Below are 11,236 nucleotides of genomic sequence, written 5' to 3'. Positions count from 1 at the left end.
GGTCGGTAAAGAGTGCCAGAAAATGCGTTTGAACCAGGAAAACATGGGTTGTTTGAACTAGAACGCGTATATCTGTAACTCAAAATTGAAAACTCATGGCATATATGGAATTAGAAAGCTTACCATGCAACGCAGAGGATAAGGGTCGCGTGTTTGGGCACATGGGAGGTTTATCGATGACGCACGTTGAGAGGTGGGTCGATATAAGGTCCACCGAATAGTTGAAGATTAGGGTTGTCTCTCATTAGGCTTTGATACCATGTCTAATGAAAAGAAAATATTGAAAGACATATTGAATAACTCGTGCGTTTCAACTACACAACGAAAGTTCTTTATATAGACTACGAGGAATAATTACACATAATGACTAAAATACTTATAGACTTTCTATTTATTTACATACTAATTTTTTATTTTCAACGGATATTATAAATGTGAGGTATCTAGGGTGATAACATCATATCCGATATTTTTCTGGGTCAAAATGTTTTGATTCTTTAGTTTTGTTTCAACAACTTTATTGCTTAATAGTTCAGTTATAACTTGAAAATAAATCAAAAATAAAACTGTTCAAACAAATACTACTATTTTAGATAACGAGAAATATTGCATAATAGTCATTTAATCAAATACATTAATACGACGTACAACTTGAAATGACTACAATTAATAAAATAAACATGAACAATAATCATGATAAACAATATTATCATGTTCCTAAAAAACAATATTGACAATTGTTGGAGATAAAAGTCTTATATGCTTGGAACAAAGGTAACTTCGAATTGGAACAAAGATACATAAGACCAACAATATGTTTGAGTCCAAATTGGCGAAACTTTTTGGAAAGAAAAACAACTCACGAGCAGAATGTAAATCAACCCCGCACTTTCTCAAACAGGCCCATACTCGCATGGTGATGGTATAGAGCCGTCAAAGAACAGATAAAAAATTGAAACTTCTAATGGGAGCTTCATCTAAAGTTAATTAAGAATCTAATGTTTTCAACAGTTCATCATTGGAGTTAACAATACTGGGAAACGAGTTTGTTCATAGGCTTGTTGGAGTAAAAATTGATTATTGATTTAAGGTGACGTGGCTCTCCAAAATCCACTTAAGCAAACTTATGTTGAGTTCAGTTCACCAATTGAGGTGCGCTAAAACTCAAGAAAAAAGGAACAACCTTTGCTGATATTGCTGTTGGGTGGATTGGATGCAAGGTTTGAATAGTGGGAGAGATTGTAGGCAAAGACCTAATTGATATTTGATACAGAGTCAATGGCTAAGCTTAGCGCTCGGTCCGATGACTATCTTGAGAAACCATGTCGCCTCACAATAAGTCACTTGAGCACAACAAGGACTTCCACAAGATCTAGAAATCTTCATCTACTAAAGAGGCTTTGCCACACCTATATAAACCTATATAATGCAGTATGTTATATATGATGATGCTTAGTTCATAAAGGATGTGTGCGTATGATATATATGGGCTTCGCTTTGCTGAGACCAATATCATGCAATATGTTAATGCCTGGAAGTTTATTCTTCTCACAAGTTTGTCCGGATTGGCTAGTCTAGATGTGTTTTATTTGTTAAATTACATATTTAGATTGACCAATTCAAACATGTATTTGAGAGGGAAAAGAAACTGTCTAATGCTGTGTTCATGTTAGATATGTGTGTCTGATGTATGGATATTTTTCATGGGAAATCACCTACTTCATCAAAACGTAAATGCCCAAAGCAAGGGTGTAATAATTCTTCCACTATTTTTTGAAGATGGAAGAGGTCAGTTTATCATAAGAAAGGTGCATCCTAAGCAATATTTTGCACAATGATAAACTTGAAAAACCAAAACTGTCATTACTGTTATATATAATAATGTTTGATTTAATGATAAGTTATTGCAAACAAATGGTTGGCCAGTGAACACACAAAAACTATAGAAATCATTTGGGCTACCATATGCTTGGTTTTTTCAACATTAAACCACCAAACATAATCATAGTTGTTAACAATTTGGCCATCAGAATGCATCCAAGCAAAATACACTGCTTTGCAGTGGCCATCTAAATTCTAAAGAAGCAATGGTGTCCTCCAAACCTGATTTCCCAACTTAGTATAGGGCTATAGGCTCTTGGTGCTTGTCCTTGTCTGTCTTTCCAGTTTCTATTACCTTAAACTACCTTTGAATGCATTTCAATTTCCATTTGACTCTGATCCCCAACATTAAAAATTAAACCCCATTTGACTGCCTATGCATTTCAAGGGATATAGGCACCTTGAGTTAAACATTAAACCCTGACCCCAAATCATATACAGATGAATAAATAAGAATAACTAGTCTTTACGGAAAAAGAAGAGATGAAAAGGGACTAACTTTAGGAGAACCAGAGAACTCGATACACTAAAGACAAATAATTAATTTGACCCTAACGTGATTGGGTTTGGCAATCAGAACCATTCTATCTCCATGATAAAGGAAAATCATACATTTGCAAGTACTACTAAATGACTCTTGGGATAAGGATGCCACCTCCTTGGACAAGAAAGCAGAAGAATATCCTCAATCACAATTTAAGTAGAAAAAACATAAAGGCAAAAAGACATGGATACCAATAATCAAAATAATACATTACGGATGCTAATTGTTCAATCTAACATATAAAATGTGTTTAGTGAGATTTATAAAATCGTAATAAAGCTATAGCAATTGTAAAATATGAGTAATTTATGTGTGTTTCTTGTGAGATCACATCTTATATTTATAATAATGTTGCAATAATTACATTTAATGTCTAAGAAGTTGTGTTGACTAGGACTACTAACAATTAGCCTAGGATGTTGCACAATCAAGGAATAATAAAAACATACACTGAATTTCAAGAGCAATAAAGTTATGGTTAATGTTAAACCATCAGTGGTAAATCAGATTAAGGGGCGTTTTCTAACAGGAACGTCTTCAAAACTTCAATAGAAGTACAGATATATATATATATATATAGTGGACTATTGTGTGAATTCTTCATCTATCCCCTTGAGGACGAAGAGTATATCTAGTCATATATATTGGCCGAGTTTAACAGGGTTATAGTCATGTGCTCAGATGGAATACAAAAATGATTTGAAGAAAAAGAGAAGAGTAAACACAAAAGGTAATAAGGATGAGATAGAAATTTTCTTACCAATTGCAGCTTCTCCTTCTACAGTTTGTTGGTAGCCATCCTCTTTTGCAGATTCTGCAAATATACCAACTGATAATACGACAATTTTCTGATAAAGAAAGTATGACATGAATAGAGTAGCTCATCCTTATTTTGCAAGTTACTGGCCAACTGTGAATGACACTTCAACAAAGATAAAGAACCGGTTCGCGTCTAATTCAACTAAAATCACCAATATTTATGTTATAGTTAACCATATTGAATTTATTAATTTATAGAACACCATACTTTTATGATTTTGAGTATTGAGGGAATCGAATATCAATACAAATTATTGAAGAGCTTGTTACTTCCTTCTTAACTCCAATGGGACTTCCTTCTTTAAGACTTCAAAAAATATGTGAATATAGGATATTGTAGTATCTAGTAAGCTGATAATCTTTATAAAAATGGCATACAAAATCTTCATTCTTAATCGTATCATACAATTGCACATTATTTTCGGTGTTCACTTAAATAATAGTGTTCCGTATGGAAATAGAAAATATTAAATTGTCTATTAAAAAATATTCACCTAATGAAAAAAGTTGACTTTCCAGATTACTGTTTCGCCTCCAAACACTTCGGCCTGGATATATACACAAAACATAGTTTATTCTGAGGGAAACAAAAAAATGTACATCTTGCAACAAGCAATCAATTTGATGTCACGTGCCCAGTGAAGGCTCTAAGAATGGAAAATGTCTCACTATCCATCTCAACTTTGTCTTCATTGATCATTTTAAGGATATGAAGAGGTGGTTTTTGAGCAGAAAGGTGCATTCTAAGCAATATTTTATATATAGATAAACTTCCAAGACCTAAATTATGAATATCTGTAATGTATTCGTTTGCATATTCAAAATTCCCACATTTCTCCAAATATTCAGCTACAGCTAATACAAGTCTTTGTGGTGGCCTCCAATGACAGTCTTTCACCGAAGCCAAAGCTCTCTTCATGGCAATAATAGCCTCATCCATCTTCTGCCTATTGACATATCCTTCAATGAGAATCTCCCACGTCTTGTAGTTTGGATAACCACCCTTTTGCAATGTGTGGAGATGCAATGATTCAGCTTCTTCAATTAATCCATTCCGCACATATGCACCTAAAAGAACATTAGAGACTCTAATATCATATTTAACACAATTAGACTCCCATTCTCTGAAGATTTTCTTGGCTTGTGCTATGTCCCCAAGCTTAACCAAGCATGTTAGTATGCAAATGTAGTTGGCGCAACTGATTCTTCCATCGACTGCCTTACTGGCTTCCCACAGCCGCAAGACTCCTTCCTTTTGCTTCAAAGAGGCGTATAGTGTTATGATGAAGAAGTAACCCAGACGGTTACAGGTTGATAGTTTCTCTTCAGCATTTTCTAGAACCAGAATGGCTTTCTGAGATTGTCCTGCTTTCATATAAACATTGGCTAAAGTAGCAAGACTGCTCCAACCCACCTCAACTTTCTCATCATTTTGCATTAATCTGAAAACTGCTTCCACTGCTGCAACCCCATAACTGTCTCCCTCTCCACAAGCATTCATCCAAAGGTTGTAGGACAGAACATTGCATGGTACTTTATTTCGCTTCATTTGCTGGATAACTAGGGGTACCTTCCTGTAGTCACATGTGGCAAGATATAGTTTCATCATCTCATTATAAGGGTGAGGGTTCACTACTAGCCCCAGTTCATAGAGCTTCTCCATGAAAGCCTCAGCTTTATTGATGTCCCTGTCTCTTACAAAGCCACGTAGAAGTGGGAGATAGGCAGCTTTCTTTCCAGCTGAGTCAGGTATACTCATAAAATATTCTTCAGCTTCCATTAGGCCACAATTTTTAATGATTAACTCCAATTTCATGGCCTGATCAGCTGGGCTTATGCAGAAATTTTTCTGGTTTTCCATCCACTGCAATACCTGTTCAAAAGAATAACTATTTAAATAGCTTGACAAATTGAATAGACCCTGTCTCGTAAAAGCCATAAATCACATTGCAATGACATGCTCATCAGTCGTCGGAGAAGCTATAAATCACATTGCAATGACATGCGCATCAGTCATCGGAAAAGCCATAAATCACATTGCAATGACATGCTCATCAGTCATCGGAAAAGCCATATATCACATTGCAACGACATGCTCATCAGTCATCGGAGATTAAAAGAACCAGTGGTCAGTTACAGTATGTTGTGTGAGGCTGTAAGCAGCCAATCATGGAAAGTATCCCGAAGCGGTTCATCCCCAAAATGCAATGGTGAAATAGCAGTGTGAAGAGCGGCCACATTACCAAAAGATAGATAACACAAATCTAATAATTTACATTATACACAATGAATGCTCAATACTCTAAAAGTACTCAAAATGAAAGACATACTCACCATTAATTTGTTTAGTAGTACTCATTATAAGGCACAATCATCATTAATCCGAGACATACCTAAAACCAGTAAGGGCCTGTTTGGATTTATTTATTTGAGCTTACCAATAGGCATAAGCACTTGTGAGTCTCTTTGGGAGAGCTTATGGAAACACATTATGACACATTCATAAGTTGTTTACAGCTTTTTGCCAAAACAGTTTTACTTTGTACTATCGTATGTTATAGAAATAGCTTATACATAAGTGCACAATTAAGTCGTTCATCCAAACAGGATCTATATAAAAAATAAAAATAAAACATTGGCAAGCAAACCAAAATAAAAAGTACATTATCAAATGCTAAAAATGTCTAAGCCTATCAAACATAAACTAAACATTCAACACTTGAAACAACAAACTGAATCAAACACATAATCTCCAAGAGCTTCAAAGCCAGAAAAGACAATACAGAAACTTGAAGGGAAAAGTGTTTTAAACCCTAAATTGTTAATAATAAATTACAATAATCGCAATTAACTACTTTGAACCACGCAAAGTTGCAGGAATAGTAAATTAGGTCAAGAAAAACTGAACCTCAAATGCGTGGTTGTAACGCTTGGATTTGATAAGTGTTCTGGAAATGAATTTCAGCTCCGATTGTGAAATTTTGTTGCCTTGATCGATCCAATTTTGAAGCACTGGCAATGGACTCCGCTTTGAAGGTTTGAATCCCGCAATTAAGCTCTTCAGATTCTGCTTCTCTGCAAATGCAGAAGCGCGAGTATCTGCGTGGCTATAAAGATTTCTTACGCCAAAAATAAAACTGATGCTGCTGCGAAAAAAAAATCGTGAGAAGAAGGGGAGAAAATAAGGGGTTGAGGAAAGTGTTAGAGAAATATTTAGGGTGTTCGTACCGTCTCATTCCGGCGTTGAGAGAGTGGTTTGCCATCTGAAGTTACGGCGTCGCCGATCAAGGAGGGGGGGAGTGAGAGAGCAATATCAATCACGTTATCATGCGTTTGGGTCTCCATTTGTCAAAAACATGAGATAATAAAATAACGTTATCACCGTGTATCATAATCAAACACAAAATATTATAAATTTTATTTATCTATATCATCATATATTTGAAAGTAGCAATATCATTAATAAGAAAATGAGATTTTGAAATTGTGATTCTTTTAAAAGAAAATTAATTTATATTGTCAATTAAAATTAACTCAAGATCAATTTTATTTAAAACAAAATGCCTATAATATTTATGATATATTAGAAGTAAATGTAACAGATTAATTATAAGTGAAATGTGAGTTGTGCGTGCAAATAATTAAATACAAAAGAAATATTACAAATATAAAATATATTGATTCGTCCAACTTGAGTTAGTTTAATCTTCACAACATTGAGATTTTCATTATGTACTTCAGAACTATAATATTAATTTTCACACATTTGCTTTGGATCATACATTATTCAATTACAATTTTCATTTTTCAACTTATAAAAAATTTTTACACTCGCCTCTCAACATTGAAAAAGATTTTCACGGTCACCTTTCAATCTAAAAATAATTTTTACAACCACATTTAATCTAACATAAAAGATAGATTTGAATTAAAATGACGTGTACGGTGAAAGTGATTGACATCTAATGATTCTCAACTTTTTGTTTTAGAATAATTTTTAACTTATTCTTATTTTAACAAGTGATAGAAGATTGCAAATTAAACTCTTACCTTTATAAAATAATTTATTTTGTGTTTGACACGGACTACATACTAATTTCAAAATATATTAATTATTATTATTATTATTATTATTATTATTATTATTATTATTATTATTATTATTATTATTATTATTATTATTATTATTATTATTATTATTATAGCTTTATTTCATGTGAAATGCATGTTTATAATAAAGTCACATACTATCTTTGTAAGTAATTGTAAACACCTTTTACAAAAAAATTATCTTCAAATATAAACATCATTTTCAATTAATTAAGTGTATTTATTTTTTATTTTTTCAAAATATATTATTTATTAATACAACTAATTTATTTTTAAATACAAAAAGTCAAATTTAATTAACACATTTAAATACAAAAGTTGTTTGTAACAACATTAACAAACTCATTAACTACCCATCAAATTTTGTTATAAGAATAAAAAAACAATAAATGCTTATAATAAATGATGGAGATGGTAGTAGAAATAAAGCATTTAATTATATGAGTATAATTGGAATAATGTTTCTCTTCTCATTCTACAATAATAGATATAATATTTGCTAAAAAAAGTAGTTTTAAAATGAACGATTTTTTCAGTTTGTAATGTCTTTTTTTCTTTCTTTCTAATTATATCATTTAATTAATATTATTTGTACTACTTTCAAAACAATATATTTTACTATATATTTATAACATTGATAATACATAATATATAACAATAATAATTTAATTTTAACAAAAATATTATTATCTATCTTTCATTTATATATATATATATATATTAATATATATAAAATAATCAAATAATTTAATTATTATCTCTCCACTATTTCACATCTTTTTCCATTTTTACCATTTCTATAGTTTTAGGAATATAAAATATAACAATGTGATATTTGGTAGGCCCAAACCAAAACACCTCAAAATTATAGTAATGAAAAAAAACAAAAAAAAAAGTTCAGAGAAAAAATGAGGAAGATCTCGACTCAATTACTATAAAAAAAGAAAAAAAAAAAAAAAAAAAAGCAGAGTATAATTTTAAACCATTTAATAAACTTCTCATTTTCTTTTGACAAAATTAAATAAATTTATTAATTTATAATTTTACGTAAACTTTTCTTACACTAAGGATCCATGAGAGTATTTAACAAAGATTTAACTTATATTTATGACTTGTTAGCATAATTCATAAATTATTTTTAAATATTAATAAAGCAGAAAATTATATTGATAGTGTCCAATATCAAACACCAAATAGAGTATTTATTTATTTTTATAATCTTCTATTTTTTCTTTTTTAATAAATAATCTTCTTTATGTTCATTTGAAACTTTGGTGTGTTGGTCAAAAGCACCAAACAAAATGGAAGAAGCCTCCGAATTTTGTGACATGTGCTTTTGGTGAATGTTATGGCAAATTTCAAGCTATTTTGGTATTTTATTTAATGTTATGTTAACGAGTGTTATTAAAAAATAAAAAAATAAAATTTGAGTGAAAAGTTTTATCTTTTATAATTTTAAAATTAAAATGACACAACTTTCAAATTTATTGTTTCCACACTTAAACTCTTAACAAATATTGTTTTGAGTATTATGCTTTCACACGATTATTTATTTGAGAGACATGACATGGTGCACTTTTTAGTCATATTAATAAATAGATTATAATATCCACGTTCTGAATATAAAACCCTAAATATAAATTTGTTTTTAAAAATTTATTTTGAAATATAAGTATCATTTCAAACTATTAAATATACTTATTAATAATTAATTTATTAAATATATATATACTTAATTAATACAATTAATTTTCTTTTAGAACATGAGAAATAAAAATTTAACATACTGATACATAATACTATTTTTTAATATATTTAAAAATGATCTAAAGTAGTTGTAAAAGGAAAACAGTTTTTTAATAATATTTTTGTGTGGATAAAACGGTCTAATAAGAAACACAAAGTTAATACACTTAAAATGTATAGTGGGAAGAATCTTTAACTTAATTATGCCTCGATTTGACCGGTAGAAATTGCTGTCGCGTATGGATAAAGTGGTTGGATTAAATTCCCTTTCCACACTGAATGGTTTTGAATCAAATGGCTTCTCTTCTTATCCTGTTCCAGCTGATCCACCACGCTATTTCAACATTCTTATTCTAATGATTACCAGTATTTTTAAATCACTAATAGACTTTAGCACAAGTGATTAGAACCACTAATACCTCTGAAATTAAATATAACAGAAATAGCAGTTAAAAAGTCGAATTTTGTAAAAGGGAACACAACTTATTAGTGCACCGTTTGAAAATACAAAAAAAAAAAAAAAAAAAAAAAAAAAAAAAACAACAACACAAACACAAACTTAAACCCGTACACGTGAATATAATTTGCATCTGAATCACGGAGCAGGGACATCAACAGACGTTTGAGCCAACTGAGTTTCTAAATCAGGATTCTTCTTCTTCAATTCCTTACTTTCTTTAAATTCACCATAGAAATAAGACACAAAACCCCAAAGTGAAAGTATAAGAGATACCGCTTTCTCCGCTTGAAAGTGCTCTTTGTAGAAAATAACCGCCAACACTTCAGTTAGTGGCAACAAAACAGCAATCAAAATTCCCGACAACAACGAGGAAGCACAAAAAATTACCCCGACCGCTCCTAAAAAAAACGCTTGCCACATTATCGCACTCACCACCAATACAAAATAGTAAGTTTTTTCCCCAAGTCCAAAAATCTTTGCCTCTCTTGGAATAACCTACAAATTAAAATTGAAGTAACAATTGAGTATAATTAAGATTAAAATTGAATGTAATTGTATTAAGACGTGGTCTGACCTTAAAGTCGTTATTTACAATCATGCCAACGGCGCAAAAGAGAGTGGCGAACATACACATAACGAACTGAATTTCCATGACAAGAGAGTAAGTGAGGGGTTGTTTGGTCTTTTTATAAACCAATTCAATTAAAGGCAAAACAAAGCCATACAATGCTGCAGCAGCAACAGTTGTAATAAAACCAATAACATATTGCTTAGTAGATTCACCGTTTGGACGATCCCCACTTGTGTGCATAGCCAAAACACCAGCTCCAATAGTAAGCAAAACGACAGCGTTTATAGAAAACGCCGTAAATTTCTGTTTCACTAAAAGAAAAGCGAAAACAGCTGTGAAACCAAGCTGAGAAGCGATTATCAAAGCGGAAGTTGAAACTGGAAGCCGAGCCACGCCATAAGCGTAGAGATAGTCGTCCAGACCGGTTATGATTCCGATGAAGGCGACAGCCAAGAAAAGAGGAGGTTTCATCGAGATCAAATTTAATTTTCCGCTTTCGGTGGTGGCGGCGTTACGTCGGTGGAGACGGCGGCGTTTGATGTATGAGACGGTGAGGGGAAGTAACATGAGAGGGAAACCGGCGGTTTCGAGGAAACTGGAGAGCCAGACGCGGTTGCCGCCGTGGATGAAGTAAAGACGCATTATGAGGGGCCCACCGGAGTTACCTAAGGCAAGTATGAAGCAATTTATTATGAGAAGGATTCTCTTCATCTTTCTCTGTTTTTCTTCTTCAATTCTTTCTGCCATGTGCGTGCTCTCTGTTTGTTTGTTTAATTTTTTGTTTTAATTCTGTATACACTTTGGTTTGTGTGATTGCCTAATAATGAAACTATATAGTCAAAATATTTGTATAAAAATATTATATTTTTGTCGCTATATTCGTTTTCAACGGAGAGATGGAGAAACTACTTTTTCATATATGTTTATATGGATTCAAATGCTTGCACTAAGCTACGGCTTAGAATTCATCTTTAGTATATATGTTTTTTATTGCAATTTAGATTAAACTTTTTAGATTTAAACATAATTTTAATTTTTTTTAATTTAATATTCGTCTTAATCCTTTATTTTTCCTAAAATTATATAATTATGTTCTTTTATTAAA

The 11,236-nt window shown here is 31.7% G+C and overlaps 2 protein-coding genes across 4 annotated transcripts; both read right to left on the bottom strand.

Moving 5' to 3' along the window:
* Positions 1-3,696: 3,696 nt before the first annotated feature.
* Positions 3,697-6,632, bottom strand: LOC101493218 (pentatricopeptide repeat-containing protein At5g27460). 2 transcript variants are annotated; one of them, XM_004501617.4, is made up of 3 exons: positions 6,473-6,632; positions 6,153-6,390; positions 3,697-5,117 (listed from the first exon to the last, which is right to left on the bottom strand). In XM_004501617.4, exons 1-3 carry the CDS (start codon positions 6,505-6,507, stop codon positions 3,861-3,863), a joined length of 1,530 nt encoding a protein of 509 aa, XP_004501674.1. In that variant the 5' UTR covers positions 6,508-6,632; the 3' UTR covers positions 3,697-3,860. The 2 variants fall into 2 exon arrangements, with proteins under 2 accessions (XP_004501674.1, XP_004501675.1); XM_004501618.4 differs by having other exon boundaries at positions 6,153-6,387.
* Positions 6,633-9,208: 2,576 nt separating this feature from the next.
* LOC101493755 (purine permease 1-like) lies at positions 9,209-10,978 on the bottom strand. 2 transcript variants are annotated; one of them, XM_004501620.4, is made up of 3 exons: positions 10,135-10,978; positions 9,672-10,055; positions 9,209-9,521 (listed from the first exon to the last, which is right to left on the bottom strand). In XM_004501620.4, the coding sequence occupies exons 1-2, from the start codon at positions 10,876-10,878 to the stop codon at positions 9,696-9,698; spliced, it is 1,104 nt and encodes a 367-aa protein (XP_004501677.1). In that variant the 5' UTR covers positions 10,879-10,978; the 3' UTR covers positions 9,209-9,521; positions 9,672-9,695. The 2 variants fall into 2 exon arrangements, with proteins under 2 accessions (XP_004501677.1, XP_004501676.1); XM_004501619.3 differs by lacking the exon at positions 9,209-9,521 and having other exon boundaries at positions 9,544-10,055; positions 10,135-10,977.
* Between the last annotated feature and the right edge of the window lie 258 nt (positions 10,979-11,236).

The sequence above is a fragment of the Cicer arietinum genome, chromosome 5 (genome assembly GCF_000331145.2).
Source record: "Cicer arietinum cultivar CDC Frontier isolate Library 1 chromosome 5, Cicar.CDCFrontier_v2.0, whole genome shotgun sequence".
Taxonomy (NCBI): domain Eukaryota; kingdom Viridiplantae; phylum Streptophyta; class Magnoliopsida; order Fabales; family Fabaceae; genus Cicer; species Cicer arietinum.
This window is presented reverse-complemented; position numbering and strand designations above follow the sequence as displayed.